At 39.1% G+C, this 22505-nt stretch overlaps 2 protein-coding genes across 4 annotated transcripts in view; both read right to left on the reverse strand.

Annotated features, from left to right (window-relative positions):
• Positions 1-8005, reverse strand: part of CC2D2B (coiled-coil and C2 domain containing 2B) — a 122875-nt gene extending 114870 nt beyond the window's left edge. The window contains exon 1 of the mRNA XM_076009907.1: positions 1986-8005. Coding sequence (XP_075866022.1) covers positions 1986-2061 — 76 coding nt within the window. The 5' untranslated portion in view covers positions 2062-8005. The remainder of the gene's footprint in view (positions 1-1985) is intronic.
• A 5148-nt stretch (positions 8006-13153) lies between these two features.
• ENTPD1 (ectonucleoside triphosphate diphosphohydrolase 1) overlaps positions 13154-22505 on the reverse strand; it is a 98128-nt gene continuing 88776 nt past the window's right edge. For all 3 annotated transcript variants that reach the window (XM_012767004.2, XM_012766994.3, XM_076009906.1), the window contains 3 exons: positions 20966-21079; positions 18503-18640; positions 13154-16396 (listed from right to left, as the gene is read on the reverse strand). In XM_012767004.2, the coding sequence (XP_012622458.1) occupies positions 16190-16396; positions 18503-18640; positions 20966-21079 (459 nt within the window). In that variant the 3' untranslated portion in view covers positions 13154-16189. The remainder of the gene's footprint in view (positions 16397-18502; positions 18641-20965; positions 21080-22505) is intronic.

Consider the following 22505-nt stretch of genomic DNA (forward strand, 5'->3'; position numbering starts at 1 on the left):
GTTTATGGCAGCACAATTCACTATTGCAAGATCATGGAATCAACCCAAGTGTCTGTCAATTCATGAGTGGATAATTAATATTTGGTATATGCTCACAATGGAATACTACTCAATTCTAAGAAATGACAGTGAGCTAGTACCATTTATGCTATCCTGGATTAAGCTTAAGCCCGTTACCCAAAGTGAGGCGACACAAGATCAAGAAAATGGGCTCCACATGTACTAGCCATCAAATTGGTACTGACTGATTAAAACTATGGTGCTCAAATGGTGATAGTGCTCACCAGGGTTTGTGGGAGGGGGAGATACACATCTTAGGGTTGTGGCGAGCATTGTGGGGCAGGGAGGGAATACCTCTAACCCTTCACAGAGAAAGGCAAAGATATACAATGTAACCCAAAGGACAAAAAAAGGAAAAAAAAGAAAAAAAACTTTTATGGGTGGTGGGCAGATGGGAGGAGGGAGGAGGGGAAGGATATATACTTACAAAATAGGTGCCATGCCCACCACCTGGCAGTAGGACACAGTTGATGTTTTGGTAAGGGAGGGGGGAGGAATGGCAGGGGCAATATATGTAACCCTAACAATATTTGTACCCCCATAATATGATAAAATAAAAGGAAAAATAAAATAAAAATAATAAAAATAAAAATAAATAAAAGTGGAATGTAACAAAAAATTTCTATATTTAGTTAAGGGTGACATAGCAGTATTTCACAATGTTCTACAAAAAGTATCATGACTTTCAGGTATTCCATTATCTGACAAGTTTGAAAATTAATATCTTTTAGTTAACTGTGATCTCATTTTCCAAAATCAAAAACTAAAAACAAGGGGGCTGACAAAGGATTTTCTGATCTGTGAATTTATATGTCTTTGAATGCCACCAAAGTAAATTACCCACTGCTCTCAGAAGCAAGGCTTGTAGATCAAGAAAGATTTGAACTCAATTTCCTTTTGGGGGACTTCTGCTACAGAAAAGTTGAATAAATGTGGAAACAGGTAGTACTATATTTTGAAAGTTTATATCTAACACATACAATGCAATGTAGTTATGGTACTCACAAGTTAATTACAAGATTTATAAAAATGTACTAATTGATAGAGCAACCAACCATGGGCAATGAGATCTAGAAACTCGACACATGTAAGTCCTGTGATGTCTTTTATTCAAACCTCTAGATTTATCTCTGTGCCCATACTAGAGCGTCAGTTGGAGAGAAAGTCAACCCAGAGGCCCTTTCTGAAAGCGAAGTCAAAGAACCCTCATGTCCACTTCCCCATCTAAGCCCCCGCTCACCACTCTCCAACAAAAACTTCAACTAGAGCAGGCTCAAACTCTTGTTTACACTCCCTTGACACCTCCATCCTTTGATTTTTGCAAATTTCCCCTAATGGAGAACATTCCGTGTTTCAAAGCCTGATTCAAACTCCACATCTTCCAGGAAGTTTTTTCTGACTCTGGCCTTTGATTTCCAATAGCACTTACAGTTTGTAATGCTAAGTTTTGTGCAAGACCTTCTACTTTGTAAATTCATCCTTCTGCTTACCCCAGACGAGGCCTGGGACATGAATTTGCCTACACCCACCAATCCTAGCAGGGTGTTCAGCACACAGTAGGCACTCAATATGCTGACCCGAATTTGATGCAAATCAAGCACCGCTCTCAAACGCTGTAAAAAGCAGCGGTTTTCAACCCTATTAATTCCCAAAGGGGATGGCTAACGGGTCGGACAGGCCCTGAGGACCTGCGAGGACCTGCAAGTCCCTGCGGCCCGCGCGGCTCGGGCCCTGGCTACTCGGGCGCCGGTCCTTCCCGCAGCGTAGAGCGGCGACCCCGGTGCCGGTGCCGGAGCGTCGGACCGGGAAGGATCCGAGGACTCCTAACAGGCAGCGCGACATTCACCTCGATGGACGGCGCACTTCTGTTAGGTCTGGGCAGCAGAGGCAGGGCGCACGAGTTACTGCAGACGGGGAACACTCACCAACCGACCAGACCGCTCCGGACGCTCGCCCCTCACGCCCGCAGCCCGGCTGGCGCGGACGGCCGCCCAGGAGCATGCGCGGTGCATCCCCTCTCGGGCGTTGCGCCTTCGGGAATGTTCTGTGCGGTTCATCTGTTCGTCCCTCCCTCGGCTTGTGGCTCGCGTTGAGGCGCCAGAGCCTGTCTCTCCCGCCGTCGTCTCTGCCCGCGCGCCTCACGGGAACCACCGGCGTCCGTCACCCGCAGCCTACGCGGGTGCCACGATGGCGTAGCTGCCCCCGGGCTCTGTTCTGGTAGAGGCCTGAGAGCCGGGTTCCTGGGGCCGTGAGGGCCCCGCACCTCTCCTGTCATGAAGGAGAAGAGTATCCCCAGCGGGTGAGTATCAGGCGGAGCTTCCCCGGTCGGACGGGCCCGCGGCCACAGCCGGTGTCCCCAGCTAGGCGAGTGTCCTCGGGGAGGTCGCCGCGGAGCGCCACCGTCGAGGCCCTGGGCGGGCGCAGGGGCCGGGAGGCTCTGGGGCGGTGGGCTGGCGCGTGGGTTGCGGCTCCCGTGAGACCTGCCTCCTTTTCTTTGGCCACCTCTGCCTTGCCAGGAAAGAGGGGTGCTTTGATTTCAGGGTGATTTGAGTATGGCATCCAAAAGAGCCCCCTAAATATGCAGGCAGTTCTTTACATTTCCGGAGTTTTCTAGTAATGTACAAATTTCATAGTTTTTAGTCTTAAAATAGGGTATAGTAGACATGCTCACTTGGTCGTGTCATCCTCAATAAACAAAACAGCTTACATTGTTTTTCTTTTTTCTTTTTCCCAGTGCGTCGCCAGAGTTATTAATAGTTCCGTAGCTCTACCTAATACAGCACTGTAACTGGATTACATTTCTTTTAAGGGCAGAAGTCAGTGTGGAATAGAGAGAACTTTATTGGAGAGACTTTGTCTACCTTTTCCCTGTAAGTTCTTTGATTTTGTCAACCTAAAATAATAAAAAAAAAAGTCAGAATCTAGTTTAAAGAGAATTTATTCAACAGCAGAGGTTGAAGATGGGCCTGCCCAGGAAGCACAGATTCCAAAGAATGGAAGTCAGTGTTCCAAAGTGTAAAAGTTCAGGACCATTTATACAAACTTCAGGAAAGTTTAGCAGAATTTCAACATCTTTCTATGTAAGGTTTAATGCATACTTGCAACAATGCATACTTAGTTGAGGTGGTCTTTTTCTTTTGGGAAAGGTACATTTAACATTCCTCACTGAAGATGTAACTGTCGTGGGGTCCCTGTTCCAGTGTCATTTGGTCTGACTTGGGTACAGGACGATAAAGGAAGTAGTTAATCTGTAACAAAGATCAGTGATTGGAAGGGAGAGGTCTGGTCTCTGGTCTTCCTAATAGTTTACAGAACAAGAACAATGAGAAAGAGTTAAGCTGTAATCTAAGAAGCAGAATTACAAACATGTTACCTGACTCAGCTCACATTGTTTTGTTTTGTCTCTTTTAAGACTTAAAGAGTTTTGGGGTTCCAACAGCTTTTAAATTTTATTTTCACAATCTGATCATGCTTTGGAGAGCTCTTGAAATTCATATACCAAATAGGAAAATCAGACATTACTCATTTATATCCTTGATTGTGAGACTTTAAATTCAGAGTCTGAAAACATAGTTTCTTTCTTTTTTATTTCAAAGTACTATGGGGGTACAAATGTTTTTGTTGCATGGATTGCTTTTGTAATGCTTAAGTGAGTGCTGTTAGTGTGCTTCCCACCCAAATATTGTTCATTATACCTGTTAGGTAGGTTTTTACCCTTTCCTCTTCTGACCCCTCCCTCCTTCTTGATTTTCAATGACTTTTACTTCTCTCTGTGACCATGTGTGCCCATTGATTAGTTCCAAATGACCATAGAGTTCATGTGGTGTTTGTTTTTCCATTCCTGGGATACTTCAGTTAGGATAATGGTTTCCAGTTCCATCCAAACTGCTGCAAAAGACATTGATTCATTCCTTTTTATGGCTAAGTATTACTCCATGGTGTATGTGTGTGTGTGTATACACACCACATTTTATTAATCCACTCATGAATTGATGGGCACTAAGGATGATTCCACATCTTTGTGATTGTGAATTGTGCTGCAATAAAAATTTGAGTGTGGATGTCTTTTTGATAAAATGAATTCTTTTCCTGTGGGCAGATAACTCAGCAGGGGGATTGCTGGGTCGAATGATAAGTCTATATTTCTTTTGAGGAATTTCCATACTGTTTTCCATAAAGGTTGCACTAATTTGCAGTCCCACCAACAGTATAAGTGTTCCTTTCTCTCTGCGTCCATGCCACCATCTGTTGTTTTTTTGACTTTTTAATAATGGACCTTCTGACAGGGATAAGGAGATACCTCATTGTGGTTTTAATTTGCATTTCCCTGTTGATTAGTGAAGCTGAGCATTTTTGAAAAACTTCTGGTTTTTGCCCACTTTTTAATGAGGTTGTTCTTTTCTTGCTGATTTGTTTGAGTTTTTTGTAGATTCTGGATATTAGCCTTTTAATGGATATATAGTTTGGGAATATTTTTCTCCCATTCTGTAGGTTGTCTATTTACTTTGCAGATTATTTCCTTTGCTGTGAAGAAGTCTTTTAACTTAACCCTCATTTATTTATTTTTGTTGTTGCTATTCTATGACTAATAAATTCTTAGTCATACATTCTTTGCCTAGGCTGATGTCTAGAAGAGTGTTTCCTACATTTTCGTTTAGAATTTTTATGGTTTCATGGCTTACATTTAAGTCTTTTATCCATCTTGAATTAATTTTTATATATGATGAGAGATAGGGATCCTGTTTCATTCTTCTGCATGTGGCTATCCAATTTTCCCAGCACCATTTATTGAATAGGGATTCCTTTCCACAGTGTATTTTGCTGTCTGCTTTGTTGAAGATGAGGTGGTTATAAGTAAATGGTTTTATATCTAGGTTCTCTGTTCTATTCCATTGGGCTATGTCTCTATTTTTGCACCAATACTGTGCTGTTTTGGTTACTATAGCCTAATAGTATAATTTGAAGTCAGTAATGTGATACTTCCAGATTTGTTCTTTTTGGTTAAGATTGCTTTGCCTATTCAGGCTCTTTTTTGTTCCAAACAAAGCATAGAATTATTTTTTCTAGGTCTATTAAATATGATGTATATATTTTGATGGGGATTGGGTTGAATCTGTAAAACCACTGTGGGCAGTGTGGACATTTTAACAATGTTCATTCTACTGATTCATGAGTATGATATATTTTTCCATTTGTGCCATCTACAGTTTCTTTCCTCAGTGTTTCATAGTTCTCCTTGTAGACATCTTTCACCTCCTTGGTTAAGTATATTCCTAAGTATTTTGTTTTCTTTGTAGCTATTGTGAATGGTATTGAGTCTTTGATTTGACTCTCAGCTCGACTGTTATAAATTTATAGAAATGCTACTGATTTGTGTACATCAATTTTATAACATGAGACTTTGCTGAATTTGTTATCAATTCTAGGAGTCTTTTGGTGGAATATTTGGAATTTTCTAGATACAAGATCACATCATCAGCGAAAAGTAATAGTTTGATCTCCTGTTTCCTGATTTGGATACCTTTTATTTCTTTCTCTTTACTGATTGCTCTGGCTAGGACTTCCGGTACTATGTTAAATAGTAGTGGTGACACTGGGACCCTTGTCTTGTTCCATTTTTTAGGGGTAATACTTTCAACTTGTCTCCATTCAGTATGATGTTGGCTGTGGGTTTGTCATATGGGGATTTTATAATTTTGAGATATATTCCTTCTATGCCTAATTAGTTGAGGTTTTTTTTTAATTTGAAGAAAACTTTTTATTGCATGTATATACATACATATAAAGGATTTGTTTTTAATATAAATGTTTTCAGTTACTTACCACTCAGTAAAAATTGTCCATTTCTCTTTTTTATTTCAGAGTATTAAGGGATACAGATGCTTTGGTTACATAAATTGCCTTTGCATTGCCCAGGTCAGAGCTACAAGTGTGCCTGTCTCCCAGACAGAGCACCTGACATACATTAGGTGTAAATTTACCCATCCTTTCCACCCCCCTCCCACCTGCCCAACACCCTGTAAATGTTACTACCCATGTGGGCACATTATTGTTTATCAATTAGTAACAATTTAAGGGTGCATACATGTGGTGGGTATTTTTCCCCATTCTTGGGATACTTCACTTAGAAAAATAGGCTCCAGCTCCATCCAGGATACTACAATAGGTAGTTGACCATTTTCTATGACTGAGTAGTACTCCATAGTATATATACACCACATTTTATTAATCCACTCATGTCTTGATGGGCACTTGGGTTGTTTCCACACTTTTGCAATTTTGAATTGTGCTGCTATAAACATTCAAATATAGATGTCTTTATTATAGAATGTCTTTTTTTCCTTTGGGTAAATACCCAGTAGTGGGATTGCTGGATCAAATGGTAGTTCTACTTTTAGTTCTTTGAGGTATCTCCATACTACTTTCCATAGAGGTTGTACTACTTAGCAGTCCTACCAGCAGTGTATGAGTGTGTTCCTACTCTCTGTATCCATGCCAACATTTGTTTTTGGGGACTTTTTGATAAAAGCCATTCTTACTGGAGTTTGCATGCTGTATGTCCGATAAAAGGCTAATAACTAGAATCCATATAGAACTCAGGAAAATCAGCAAGAAAAATCAAACAGCTCCATTAAAAAGTGGGCAAAGGATATGAACAGAAACTTTTCAGAAGAAGATAGACTTATGGCCAAGAACATATGAAAAAATGCTCAACATCTCTAATCATCACAGAAATGCAAATTGTTGATAGTTTTTATTATTAAAAGGTGCTGGATTTTGTGGAATGTTTTTTATGAATTTGAGATGATCATGTGATCTTTATTTTTGCTTCTGTTTATGTGGTGAACCACATTTATTGATTTACGTATGTTGAGCCATTTTTGCATCCCTGGCATGAAGCCCACTTGGTCATGGTGGATTATTGGTGTGCTATTGAATTCGGTTTGCTAGTATTTTGTTGAGGATGTTTATATCTGTATTCATAAGGGATATTGGTCTGTAGATTCTTTTTTCTTGTGTCTTTTCCTGGCTTTGGTATCAAGGTGATATTGGCTTCATAGAATGAGTTAGGGAGAATTCCTTCCTTCTCCATGTTATGGAATAATTTCTGTAGGATGGGCACCAGCTCTTCTTTGTAGGTTTGGTAGAATTTGGCTGTGAATCCATCTGGTCTGGTGCTTTATTTTGTTGTTGGGATTTTTTATTACTGCTTCGATCTTACTACTCATTATTGGTCTATTCAGGAGTTCTGTTTCTTCCTGATTGAGTCTTAGGAGGTGTGCATTTCCAGGAATTTGTCCATTTCCTCTGCGTTTTCTAGTTTATGTGCTTAGAGATTTTCATGGAATTCACAGATGATGTGTTGTATTTCTTTGTTATCAGTTGTAATATCTCCTGTGTCATTTCTGATTGAGTTTATTTGGGTCCTTTCTCTTCTATTCCTGGTTATTCTAGCAAGAAGTCTATCAATTTTTATTATCTTTTCAAACAACCAAATTTTTGTTTTGTTGACCCTTGGCATTTTTTTTTTATTCCATTCCATTTAGTTCTGGCCTGAGCTTTGTTATTTGTTTTCTTCTCCTGACTTTGAGTTTGGTTTGCTCTTCCTTTTCTAGTTCCTTGAGATGTGACATTAGGTTGTGAATTTGTGACCTTTTTGTCTTTTTGATGTGGTCATTTCAGGCTATGAATTTTCCCGCTAAGACTGCTTTTGCTGAAACCCATAGATTTTGATAGCTTGTGTCTCCTTTGCCATTTAGTTTGAGGACTCTTTTTTTTTTTTTTTTTTTTTTTTTTTTTGAGACAGAGTCTCGCTTTGTTGCCCAGGCTAGAGTGAGTGCCGTGGCGTCAGCCTAGCTCACAGCAACCTCAAACTCCTGGGCTCCAGTGATCCTTCTGCCTCAGCCTCCCGGGTAGCTGGGACTACAGGCATGCACCACCATGCCCGGCTAATTTTTTCATATATATATATATCAGTTGGCCAATTAATTTCTTTCTATTTATAGTAGAGACGGGGTCTCGCTCTTGCTCAGGCTGGTTTTGAACTCCTGACCTTGAGCAATCCGCCCGCCTCGGCCTCCCAAGAGCTAGGATTACAGGCGTGAGCCACAGCGCCCGGCCTGAGGACTCTTTTGATTTCCATCTTAATTTCATTATTGACCTAATAACCATTCAGCAACAGGTTGTTTAATTTTCATGACTTTATGTATATTTGAGTGTTTCTTTGAAATTCATTTCTAGTGTTTTTCCACTATGGTCTGAGAAGAGACATGGTATGATTTGATTTCTTTGAATTTGTTGAGACCTGTTTTGTGACCAATCTTGGAGAATGTCCCATGTGTTGATGATTAGAATGTATGTTCAGTTGTTTTGGGGTAGAATATTCTATAAATGTCTGTTAGTTACATTTGTTCTAGGGTCCTGTTTGAGTCCAGTGTTTATTTATTTTCTGCTTTGATGATTTGTCCAGCTCTGTCACTGGGTGTTGAAGTCGTTGGCAATTACTATGCTACTGTCTATCTCTTTTCTTAGACCTAGTAGAATTGGCTTTATAAATCTGGGCACTTCTGTGTTAGGTGCATATATATTTAGGATTGTTACATATTCTTGTTGAATTGCTCCCTTTACCATTATATAATGACCATCTTTGTCTTTCTTTACTATTGTTGATTTAAAGTCAATTTTATCTGATATAAGAATAGCTACACCTGCTCTTTTTTGTTTTCTGTTTGCATGGAAAATTTTTTTCTATCCATTTACCTTGAGTTTGTGTGAGGCCAAGGTGAGAGGATCACTTGAGGCCAGGAGTTCAAGATCATTCTGGGCAACATAGAGAGACCCTGTCCCTACAAAAAATAAGAAAAATTACCCAGGCGTGCCTATAGTCCCAGCTACTCTGGAGGCTGAGGTAGGAGAATTGGTTGAGGCCAGGAGTTCAAGGCTTCAGTGAGCTATGATCATGCTACTGAACTCCAGCCTGAACAACAGAGCAAGACCCTATCTCAAAAAAAAAAAATTAAAATTAAAAAAATTTTTAAAACTAAAAGCAGACTTAGCATACGACCCAATAGTTGCACTTGTAAAAACCTGATATGAATGTTCACGGCAGCTTTATTTATAATAGCTAAAAATGAGAAACAGCCGAATTGTGTCATTTTTATAATAAATATTTTATTTTATCACCTCTGTTAATATATTTAGGAGTAAATAATAAATCAATATATATTTTGATTGTTCCTTCTGACATAAAGTCAGTACAATAAACCAGCACATCATCACTTATAGTTGTAAGATTACTTCTTTAATGCATCAGATAAATTATGCTAAAAGTAATCTGGTTATGACACATTCCTTTAAATGAAAAGATGCTGTGAAATGTGTTATTCACCAGTTTTTACATAATATTTACTGTCTAACGCCAACACACTTTTGTCTGGAATTTTACAAAATGACAGTTATAGGATAGAGAGTTTTGGGCTCATAAGCAGATACAAAGTAGAAATGAAAATGAGGGACAACCCAATTTATGTGACATTACACCAAAGTTATCTGTGTCCTGTTAAATTGGATAAAGGGAGATTGTACTAATAGCAGAGCATTTATACTTTTATTGTTAAAATACTAGGGATTTATATCATATTTCCCCCTCCTACACACAGGTCTGGGAACAGGTCAAGACTTCTTAATGATCACCCCTCTCAAAATGATGTACAGATAAAGGATTATGATTATGTCAACAATGGACCTGCCCAAAGACATAGGAATTTTTATGAATATCAGCATAGTGACAGCAAGACAGAAAAGAGACAGCTGATATTTTGGTAATAAGGGGCCAGGACCAAGATATTCATTTTTTGCTAATCACCAGTGTTATGATGTCCCCCCAAGAAGGAATGTATTTCAATAATAATGTACCTGGAACAAGACCAAGACCATTTCATGATCACCAGCCTCACAGTAACTTCCATGAACCAGACCCTAGAGATGATTTTGATTTTGTTACCAAAGTTTGTGGACAAAGGATGCATGCTATTCATAACCAATAGGACTATAGTAACTTTCAGGAATAATTTTCAAAGAAAGATTTTGGTTTTGTTAGCAGAGGCCAAAGATGAAAATAATTGCCGCTCCATAACACCCATGAGTACCCACCATATGGTGATTTTCAGGATCAGTTACCTATACAAGGTTTTCATTAACTCAGCAGAAGTGATTTTCAAAGGCAAAGACCTTTCCACATCAGCACTGTTCTCATGATGAGATGAATTTGGAGGATTTAGAAAATACAGAAGTATCAGAACATATACTGAGACCTTTACATGACCATTCCAACAGTGACAGAAAAAACACTTGGATTGTTGTGTAAGAGAAGGCATAAGCTTTGTAAGTGGCACTTGAGCTGGCCCACTATAGAGCAGGCTGCCTATGGAGGACAGCATTCAGGTAGTAAATGAACACTCATCTGAGAGCCACTAAAAAACTCCATGGAGTGAAAAAGTGGTCTAGATCTTTGATACCCGAAGTGTGGTCCCTGAACAGACATATTGACATTACCTGACAGTTTGTAAAACCTCAGCACTCACCTCAGACTGACTTAATCATTTTTTATTAATTAAAATTAAATAGTTTTGATTCCAGCAAGATCCCTGGTTGATTTGTATACACATTAAATTTGACAAGCACAATCTTTTAGGGTTCAATCTAATCCTTAAATTCCACTTTAATAAAGTGTACGACAAAGTGCTATTTGGTCAGCTACACAGAAACTAAATGGATGTTCCAAAAAGGAAAAGTTCAGTGTGGATAGAGTAATCAAAGAAAGCTTCATCAAGGAATGAAGAATTGAGCTGGTCATTAAAATCTGGAGAATGAAGTTGGTCATGTCAAGAGAAAACATAAAGAGAGTGAAGCAGAAATAGTGGTGTGGACCAGCCCACCAGGAACAGAAGAGTTTGTAGCTGGCAGTGACAGGGAGATTGGCTGGGTTACGTTAGGTCCTATGAAAATACCCTGGAATTCAACTTTTCAAAAAGAAATAGATCACATATGTTGCCCCAAGGAGCTTTACCCAGACACTGAACAGAATGGTTTGAGTGCTCTAATGGAGGCCCAGGGAAAGGGCTGTGGTAGCATAAGGAAGTATTCTTCAGTTCGAGATCTAAGAAGAGCATTTGAGTTGAACTTTGAAGGTAAAGTGGGGCAAGGGTATTCCAAGTTGAGCAGACAACCTGAATAATGTCTACCTAGCTGAAGTGTAGGGAATATCAGAGGGGTGGCATGGGATGTGACTTTGAAAAGAGCTGACAGCTCTAGATTGTTGAAAGCATTGAATGTCTGCTGGGGACTTTGACTTTATTTTGTAAGCAGTGGAAAGCCTCCAGTGGTTTTAGTTGGGAAGCAGTGTGATTAGGCCTGCTTTTTATAAAGATTAATCTGGCAGCAATAGATTGGAGGCAAAACCTGGTATTTCTGGTATCAGTCCAGATGACATATATTATAGATCTTTACTGGGGTGATAACAGTAAGATTTGTGTTAGATTCATGTGCAAATAAAAAGTTGGGTAATTAGCTGTACATTGTCCTAAACATATAAAATAAGAAAAATAAATAGATACATAGTCTCTTAGGAAATCTCCCAGTGTAGAATGTGAAGTTAATTAGGGAGCTGTCAGAGCATCCTGATTAAGGTTATGGAAAATAGTTGCAGACTGATAATGTCTTGGAAATTTTTAAAGACTTTTTTTTAAAGAGAATATTCCTTTAAATGTTGTAATTTACAGGAAACATGTATGTTTCAGTTAATGAGACACTGGTAGATTGAACCATCTTGCCCAGTGCTTCACTCCTTTCCTGTGTTGGAATTAATCATCCATGCCCTTTGCCATATATCTTGTCAGTTCTTCCCAGTGTTTCTCTAATTTGTTTATAATGTATTGAGCTTGGTCATATGACTTGTGTTGGTCAATAGAATGTGGATGGAAGTGATAGGGGCCCCATCCTGGCCAAGGCCATAAGAGATATCCTATTAATAGTTTTTTCTCACTCTCAATGCTGTTCATCATGAGAACATGTCCCAAGAAGCCACTAGATGAGCAGAATGAGAGAGACATGGAACAGTCTTGATCCAAACTTGAAGTAGAGATACTCAGATGGCATGCAGACCTGGGAACATGAAAATCAGTGTTTATTGTGGTAACCCACCAAAACTTTGAGGTTGTTATAAAAAATAAAAAGCCTAATATAACCTGAAATAAATGTATGGTTAGCGAGCACAGCTAGTTATGAGCAACTGTCATGTGTTCTAACAGGATAGTAACTACAGAATTTGAATAAGAGTGTGACCACACAGTTTGGGTGAAATTCAGTTCATCTTTTAAGCTGATGATAAATGGGAATATATTTTAATAGTAATTTTACCATTATGTGGCAAACTTTGTTCTGTAAGCTATTAAAATACTGATCTTTATTTAATATTCAAATTTACATTTTGAGTATGGAATGTAAGCATCAAGGATTATCCTGTATTATCTTTAAATCCAGATGAAATTTTCCCAAGGTCTCTCATCAGGCATCTTGGCCTGAATGACAGTTGTCTTTGCCTTCACCTGAAGGACTTTCATGTAAGTGCAACAAAACCTGAGAAATAAAGTGAAATTCTGAGCTGGAATCTGAAAGGGTTGTTGAAGAATAATGTTAAACCTCACATATAATAAATAATAGCAATAAAGTAACAGCATCTGTAGCTATTGAAATCCTTCACCCCCAAGGGAAAGACAATGAGGACTTAGTCTCTGTGTCTTTTTAACTTTACATGTATTTTTTTGGACATGTGCTGTCCAGTATGGTAGCCACTAGCTACACATGTGCTGAGCACTTGAGGTGTGGCTAGTCCTAATTAAGATGTGCTAAAATGTAACATACCCAACATATTTTGAAAACTTAGTATAAAAAAACAAATATTAATAATTTTTATATTATTGAAATGATAACATTTTAGATTAATCACTTTCTTAAACTTTCCTTAGTTACTCATCTGTTGAGTGTACCATCTGTTTTTTGCAGGGACCTTGACTAATACAACACTACAATGAAGTGTATTTTTAAAAATTTTATTTATTAATATATCACATTATATATTTCTTATGAAGAAGTGGGTAAGTTGAAAATTTTATATTTCTCTCTCTCTCTCTCTCTCTCTGTCACACACAGACACACACACACAGAGCCTAATTAAGTAGCTTCATTCTTTATTCTACAGAAGTAACCACTTCTGCTGACTTTCTCCCTTGTGGGTTCATAGGGAAAAAATTCCCACCTCATTGTTATCTTTTGAACAGAGTTACTAGAACCAAGTTTTAAATCCTGAGTGACAGTCCAGGGAAGAATGGTAATCAATTATAACCAGTGGCCAATTCAATATTAAAATTAGTTGATAGTGACCCATCTTATTTCACCTACCCCACCCAGAATGGCCCAAAGCAGATTCCTGGATCTGCCTCAAAACCAACCCTCTCTCCAGCAGAATTGAGATTAGGTTGTGCCTGCTAACTGTCTCCATAATTGGAGATTTTGACAAGTGGAGTTTGGCTCCCCAGATACCCAAAGGATTTTTCTTTTGGAACTAGGCAACAAAACAGAAATGGAATAAGAAAATATTTGTGTTTTCTGAAGGAAACTTGTGAATTATTATATAATTCCAACTTGCTGAGGGGAAGTGTTTAGAAAAGAAAAAGCAATAGACTTGAGGCAGAAGACATGAGTTTGGGTATCATCTCTGCGATGTAGTAGTTTGTACGACCCTTGTTTCTAAAATGGAAATAATAATTACACCCTCATGGTTTGTGGTCAAGATCAGAATAGATAATGTGCATGACAGTGCTTTGTATATGCAGACAGAAGAAAGAAGGGGGCTGTTATTGGCTCAACTTATTTGATCTTTATTTCCATCATCTCATCAACTACTATTTATTTGATGCTGATCTACTATGGCAGTAAATGAGCTGTATAATTAAGAAGCCAGGAGTATGGGAACCACTGATTAACATCATTGCTACACATTACCATAGAAAGTACAAGAACAGAGTATCTGTGTTACCATGACATCCTTTGTGGACTTAATATTAAATTACAAGCCCATCAAGAACACATCATCTGTTTGCTTTCCTTTCTACCATGCCCCATGAACCCTGTATTCATGTGGATCATGTGAAGTTTAAGGTACATGCTTGGAAGTTATGAAGAGACAGCCTATTATATTCAGGAAAGAAAATAATGATTAAGTGCATGCCATACTTTTGCTCAGCCATGTAGGCAAATGACTTCTCTGAGATTCAGTTTCTGTTTCTGTGAAATAGAGGTGGTAATAGCTGCCTTCTTCAGATTATTGTGAGGATTAAATGAGAAAATGAATGCAATGCACTTGAGCACAGAGCCTGGTACACCACAAATGCTCAGTCAATAGCAGATATAACAATATAAGCAACTAACACTAGAAAGAGACTTTGAACATATCCCAATTTGGCTTCTGATTCCTAATCAATGTCCAAAGAATTCAAATGTGAGTAGCAGAGAAGAAAATAAAAAGTTCCTGTGCACAGCTATTTGAAGTTTATATTCACCTGGCTGTTGTAAAAAATGGCTTGGTTGTTCAAGAGATGCAGAGACATATGGCTTCTAGTTTGTGGGAGAGATTTTTCTTTCCCCAATAAGCTCAACAGTCAGTCCCCAGATCCAGAGATGGAGAGCTTGGGACAAGATCAGAGTAATACATCACCACTCAATCCTGCTCAACAGGTAATTCTTGCAGTAATCGTTAAGGGGAAGGCATATAGGATCTCTTCATCTTTCTATCTTTCCAGGCTGCTTCTCCCACAAAATATTCCATGGAATAAGTAAATAAAGCCCATACTTTAAAGCCCACTGCACAACGGTGGTGCAGACTTGGTTCCTGGCACATTTTGATGTGTAAACACCATGAAGGACAAAAGCATGCTACTCCATACTAATGCCACCCTCTCACTAAATTAAACCCTGTGACAATGAGATGTGGCACAGCTTTAAAACTCAGTGAGACATCTTAGCAGGTGCAGTTGTTAACTGAAAGATTTATGGTTTGTGCCTACCCAGGATGGTCTTACCTCTAGACAATTTTTTGATGATGAAAATGTTCTGGAACTAAATAGTGAAGATGGTTGCAAAACATTGTGAAGATACTAAATGTCATTGATTTGTACAGAATTGAATGCTGAAATGGTGAGTTTTATTTATGTATATTTTACCTTAATAAAAACAAAACCTCATAAGATGTGTTGGAGGATGCATTTTCCTGACCCTGAGTTGTAACTATATTTTTCTTCCTGACATGTATATGTCTACTATGTAGTAAGCCCTGATATTTGAATGCTTGTATGAACATCTGCTTTTTAAAAATCTCTGCTCTGAGTGTTCCTCTCTATACTATTTGGCATCATGATCATCAGGAATATGTGACTCATTCACATCCCTGTTTTGGATGGAATTAATATTAATAATTGTATTAACTGCAAGAGTACATAGATTCCCTTGTAAAACTCTTTGGCCTTACCACATATTTGCCTACTCTAGAAAATTTTTCAACCAAAGGGCAGCCTTTTGTTGGAGTGGGATGTGTGTCTTCCTTCTTCAAAGGCATCATATGGCGTTATTAATAAATGGGAAGCAGGAGAGAGAGCTTCTTAAAGAATACAATTGAACCAATTCCTGAGATTCTTCTTTTAACCAGTTCAACTTCCCAGCACAGGACTCAGGACTCTCCGTTTTTCTAGGCAAAGTCGATATTGTTCTTTTATAAAGCAAAGATCATGAAAAGTGGCAGGCCTTCACAACCAACACAGCACAGAGTACAAAGGAGAAAGGGGGTAGCTAAAAAAGACTCACAAAAGAGACATGTCTACCAGAAGTCCTTGTGGCAGAGGGTGGTGAATACCTCCCAAAGAAAGACTTCATCAAAAGCCAAGGAAGCTTCATGCTGGTCAAGACTGGCCCTGGCAAGCAGGGAAGAATGACCTTGAACACCACGGTGTAGGAAATTGCTCCCTGGGCAAGTTTTTTTTTCTTTCTCACTCCAGTCAGCAGATTCCAGCTGTTCTCGCTATACCACTTCCTTTGAGAAAAATGAAGGCTTATGAAAGATAAACAAGCCTGTGAGGACCACTGCAACAAGTATCAGGGAGAAGAGAACCATGAGGAAGACATAGGTGGAGTGGGGGAGAGGTAAGGATATAGGCTTCTCAGCTGGGATCATGTTGGTCAGGTTCAGCATGTAGCCCAAAGTCCAGCCGGCGTCGCTGCCCTGGATCTGCAAACAGTGGGGAAAATCTGTTGTTTGTGGTTCAAGAAGATAAGGTGTAGCTTTCATGCAACCCCATCCATAACACTGAGCACCCAATAGGTGGAGAGACCACATTCGGTTCTCTAAATGGATTAATTTTATATTCCAAACTGGGAGGATGGTTTTAGGGAAAATAGAGAGTAAGAACAAGTAGATTAAGAAAGAGAGTTTGGAGCCTCACTACTATATTCCCAAAGTTCAGAGAGGCATCTGGTGAATGACTGCCCAATTTTCCTACCTAGAAGAACTTAATTCAAATAGACCTTTGGAGCTTTGCATTCCTTTTTTCTTGTTTCTGTGAATTTGGGGGGAGGAGGAGTGGTGAAGGGTAACAGGAAGCAGACAAAAGAATAAGGCAATAGTGATTGTTCCTGGCCTTTTACATCTTCATGAGGCCTAGGAAACTCATCCATACAAAACCAGGACTTCTCAAGTAGGGAAAAATTAGGGAATAATCCCAGCAAGTCAATCTTACTTTATGGAAATTGGAAGACTATGCATATACATGAGAATGGATTCTTATTAAATGATAAAACATGTTCTGACCTTCCCATCATCCTAGGAATATTTTCCAGTTACCTTAAAACATATTGGAATATAGGTGGTCTGTGGCTAATAAATAATTTTGGAATTTTTTTTATTGCATAAGCTGTGTATGGTCATGGTAGAAAAATTAGGAAGTACAGATAAACCTAAAGAAGAAAATAAAAACCATCCATACTTCACCATGCAGAAGTTGCTGCTGTTATCATTTTGTGACATATTCTTCCAGTCCTTTCTGCATGTTTTTTCTTACCAAAAATGGCATTAAATTGTATGTAGAATAATTCACTTAACAATACCTTGTGAACATTATCCTATGTCTCAAGATATTTCTATATCCTCAGTGGCATGAACTGCCTTATACATTCACTTTTACTCACTTTATCCAATTATCATAAATTCTAGAAACAGAGTAATTAGACAAGATGATGTGTACATTTTTAAAGGTTTTTAGCACACATTATCAAAACAGTCTCTCAAAAAGTTGTGCCAGTTTACACTCCAACCAATATCATGTGGAAGTTCCCTCTCCTCTAAACTCTCTAGGGATTAATAGTCTGTAAAAGATCCACTCCCCTCTGGAAGATGGAAACCTTATGTATAGCCTGTGTCAAAGAAGGATCCAGAGCTATAGAAGTTATCACCTCAGGCTTAGAAAAGCTGGATCATGCTTTGGAGAAGTTCAAAGAATAGCTCAGGACTTCCCTGCATGTCAGTCCTGAATTTGACATAGACATATCCCTAATGGAAGGAAGTCTGGGATATGAAAACAAGAAAAAGATTTGATTTGAATTAGCATGGGCAGTACTGACAAGAGTGTAACGAAACTAGTATCCTCAGGGCTGCTACAGCCCTCTGCTCAATCATTTGTTTTGCTTAGAATCGCCATATTTAATATGGGGGTAAATGTTTTTGCCATTAGTGAGCATGGGTTTAAAAAGATGGAAGAAACACCACTGCTCTCAATATTTTTCATAAAGCAGAAGTTGCTAAACTGATGTAAGTATGTCTCTATTCCTGCAGGTGGCGCCATGATAAAGCACAGCAGTCAGGTTGTGTACCATCATTTATAGCCACTCAAGTCCCCGTCCTCACACAGAGCTTTCAGATTGGTCAACTTTAAAGTAACAACCAAAAAGGATGATGAAACCATGGTTATCCTTGCCCAGATTGTGGAAGGGGCCTTTGAGAATGTTGTTGAAGGCAGCACACAGAATTACTGTGACTACTGAAATGCTGTTACTTTAAAATTTCACTTTTTTGTTTTGTAAGGAATTAGCCACTGTTGTGTGGGAAGGAAGGTGCAACTGAGAATGAAGGTAGCTCTCCTTAAAGACGGTGCCCACAGCTGGTCGACATACCAAGGAGGCCTTGACACAGAGTGCCATCTTGGTTAGAGGAGGAATGGTAGAACAGAACATCAGGCCAAAACTTAAATCAAGTTGACTCCCACTTATTTCAAGACCAAAGCTGCTTCAGTCACTAACACCCAAACCCAACCTCCACCCAACCCAAAGTTACCCAAATTACCTTGCCAAGGAACTGAATATGCTTCCAGGAATCAGCTGTGAAGTGATAGCCTTGCAGGAGGAGGGAGAGGATGTAAGTACCAGAAAAGCAGTATTCACTCAGGTATTTCTCCTTTACTCCAACAAAAGATGCCTTTACCTAGAAGTGAAGTGAAGGAAATATCATACTTGTATGGCAAGCACCTCTCCATGGCCCTCTTTTTCACTACTAGACCTGGTGAAGAAAGGAGAAAACCCTTAGTTCACATGTGCCTGAAGGTTGGCCTCTCCCAGGAAGCTTTGGAGTGGTACTGCAGTTTAGCTTCTCTTAAGGAAGCTTTTCCTCCATAGGATTCTATATGTAGTTCTTGTGGTCTAGTAGGTTCAGAAACACTAAGTTTTAGAATCCCTTTCATCCCCTAAACTTGGAGTTTCACAATCACATTTGCATATTAAAAGCTGTGGAAAATACTGCATGAAAGAAATCCATTCACCTTTCTTTAATCAAGAGTTTTTGATATGCTCTTAACCAGAGTCTTTGGCTCAGAGCCTCTGTCAGCATATGAGGACAATAGTGTCATGAAAAGCCTTACAACTCAGTTTAGTCCCTGCACTGGCAGCATCAGCATCTCTTGGGAGCTTGTTAGTCCTCACTCCAGAATTACCAACTCAGAATCTGCATTGTAATGATTCCCAGGTGATTAATATGCATAGTAAAGTCTGAGAAAACAGATCTGGAGCAGAGTTTAGGAAGCATTTTGCTAAGGACTGCTTAAAGTACCAATACCTCACCTTCTATCTTGTCTTTACTTAACCCCTTTTTTTTTTAATCTGGGTCATGCAAAGTGGTTGCTTCCTTGAGTCTTTCATGTGTTTACTCATCCTACTCTGTACTGAAGATACTAAGAGCCTCCCCCACCCCTTGCCCTTACCTGTCCTAACTGTTGATTGACTCCTCTATATATGTAACATTTCAGCAATCAGAATACAGCCACTTCTTCCCTATTCTGAAAGTCTGGTCATCCAAGAGAACAGTGCTATGAGATTCTATGTATACTAATAACTAAGTATTTCTCAGTATGCTCTGGATACTGACATTCAACCCCATGAATTTTTAGCCCTTCTAGGGAAATGCATCCCATTCTTGAAGATCTACCAATGCCCCTTTATATGGGAGGAGTAAGCAGATATTGGTGAGGGACAGAGAACTTGGTACTGTTCCACTGCCCTGGGTGGGTCTCATCCTGCAATCCACCACCCACCCACCCCCACCCCTGCCAAAAAATGTTTCAGGATTTCTCCCAAATGCAGGCCTTTCTGAGCTTACTTCCTGGGCCTCTGAGCAATTCCCCATGTGGCTTACCTGAGCAGACCTACAGGTCTGCATATACATGTTCCCAGCCTAACAATCTGATGATGTAAAAACTTAGATGTGGAAAACAAAGGAAATCTGACATAAATTTTACTCTGAACCGGAATTAATTTTTTTCAAAGAGCAGCTTCAGTCTACTTCCTCAGCAGCCACGTGTTGGCCTGGTCTCAAGTTGCCTTTACTCCAAGATGCTTATCTTCCTCCACAGATCACCACCAGCTGCACAAAACCTCCCCAAAGTGTTTTGTAAACTTAAAGTGCTGAGGCATATTTATTTGAGCAGCTCTTGCTGAAGGCCTTGACCACATTTCTTTCATGTTCTAATGCAGAGAGAATACCTGGAGAGAATGCCAAACCTCCAGGCATAGCTTTTCTTCCCCCTCTGTCAGTGCAGATGAGGACAAGCATCCTTTTTTAATTAATGGAATTTCTTAAGAATGAAACTACCATTCACTTTTGCAACTGTATCAACTTAAAAACAGCTGCTGTTTTGAGCTACCCCTAGATGATCTATCTGTCTTTTATAATCAAAATGGTCCCCTCAGAGGCTGAGGATGGAGAGTGAGCCACAATGTGCCCAGTACCAGGCAGCAACTCACAATGGGTCTAAGGCTGCAAGCCAATCATGAAATCCTGCACCTTGCTGTTGCAGTCAATCTTGGCCAATAAGATATAAGGGGAAGACCTCTGAGGGACTTCTGGGATAGCTTTTTGCTTTCCTATAAAAAGGAACAAATGTATCAGGTTCTGACCTTGAATATGGCTGTGATGCTTGAAGCCATAGCAACCATCTTGTGTCCATGAGGAAATAGGCAGAACAACAGAACTGAAGCAGCAATGGCTGAGATAGAATTGGGCTGCTGACCCCATGCCAGCAGCTGTCTACTGGCCTACTTTGTATTAGGTGAGAAAAATCAGATCTTATTTAAGCTATTGTATGGCAAGTTATCAAGGAATGCTGATGAATTCATTCCTGAATCCACCATCTGTGCTTTTTCTAACACATTTGCTGGATCTTGGTCAAACCAGCTACAAGTTTAAGAGCAGATTTACAGCCTTCACTCTATTGAGGGCACAGGGCAATTGTGATAGCTGCTGTTTCTAGTCACTTACCTCCTCCCAAGGCCTAGAGCAGAAATTTCCCACCATCTCAATCACATTTTCCTGAGAGAGTTCTTCTGATGTCAAGTTTAAAAAATTCATCACAAAGTAAAAAGCTGAAAATGCCTACGAGAGAAAATTGTAGAGTTTTAGGCTGTGTCCAATAGAGAGAGATGTCAACTTGCTTGGCTTAGGGGCATATCCCTAGCACAGGTGCCTCTGTAGAGTAAATTAACACACCAAGTGATAATTGCAGGTCCCAGAGCTGTTTCCTTCCTGGAAGAGGGGCCACTTTGCTGCTGACACACATTTTTAAGCCACTTGAAAGTTACTTTTCTCTACATTTGTAGTGGGAAAGTCAGGGAGAAAGAAACATGGAGAAAGTGGTTAAGAGAGGAAGGTGTTGCAAAAATCCCATTTAAAAATACTGTATATTATATATGAATGTTTAATAAAACTGGAAACTTTGATACAGTAGTATTAAGAGTTATCTCTGGATGGCAAAATTAATAAGTTTTTTTCCCCTTGTGCTTCTTTTTTGCCTATTTTCTCCCATCTAAGTACTAACCAGGCCCAACCCTGCTTAGCTTCATGAGATCAGGCAGGATCAGGCACATTCAGGGTGGTATGGCCATAGACTATTTGCTTATTTTCTATAATGAACATATACTGTTTTCTTAATAAAAACCCAACCTATTCAACAAATATTTATTATAGGTCTACTATGAGCTAGGCACTATTCTAGACACAAATGAAAAGTTTTTAAAAATCATTAGTATTATACATGGGAACTATAGAAAAAGTTAAAAGTACAAATCAGTAAAAAAGAAAGCATTTTATTAAAATGACCCCAAATTCTGCTTAGTGACAACTGCTGTTAAATATGGGATATGGTCCTCTAGCCATTTTTTCCCAATCTATAATATACACATAAACTTTTATTATACTTTATGCCACCCTGTAACTGCCTCTTTTAATGAAGTATGATTTAAAGGGGAAAAATAATTGAGCAGAGCTTGTTATATGAGGTAATTCGAACCCCAGCTCTAGTGCTTTTTGTATCCCTAAAGGGTGCCAGTTTTTAGGGGAAATCATTTTTAAGGTTATAGGAACACATCATTTGTTCATTCAACAAACACTCTGAACTTTTTATGCTAGGCACTGGGCTGAGTCAGAAAGTTTACTGTGATTATTTGAGGGAAACAAAAAGTTGTCCCTGAGCTAGAATGGTTTGGATTAGGGATTATAATTTGCCTTTTGTAAAACTACTAAACCAGAATTGAATATAGAAAGGAAATGTGATTCCCAAACAAGCCAAGCAACAATCTTACCTAATTCTCATAGGCAAAGAAACAAAGTTTTGATGGCAAAGAAACAGGAGGTAGCAGAGATCCCATTGGGGGCTCATGTGACTCAGAAGAGGGAAGATGCCCTCTACCCGGCAACTTCCTGCTGCAGACAGACCTGGTACTTCAATTCCGACTAACAAAAACTCAATAGCAGCTTCTTAAAAGTTGCATTTAAAAAAAAAAATTCTTATACGTATATAACA

Source organism: Microcebus murinus, chromosome 14 (assembly GCF_040939455.1).
Source record: "Microcebus murinus isolate Inina chromosome 14, M.murinus_Inina_mat1.0, whole genome shotgun sequence".
Classification (NCBI taxonomy): Eukaryota; Metazoa; Chordata; class Mammalia; order Primates; family Cheirogaleidae; genus Microcebus; species Microcebus murinus.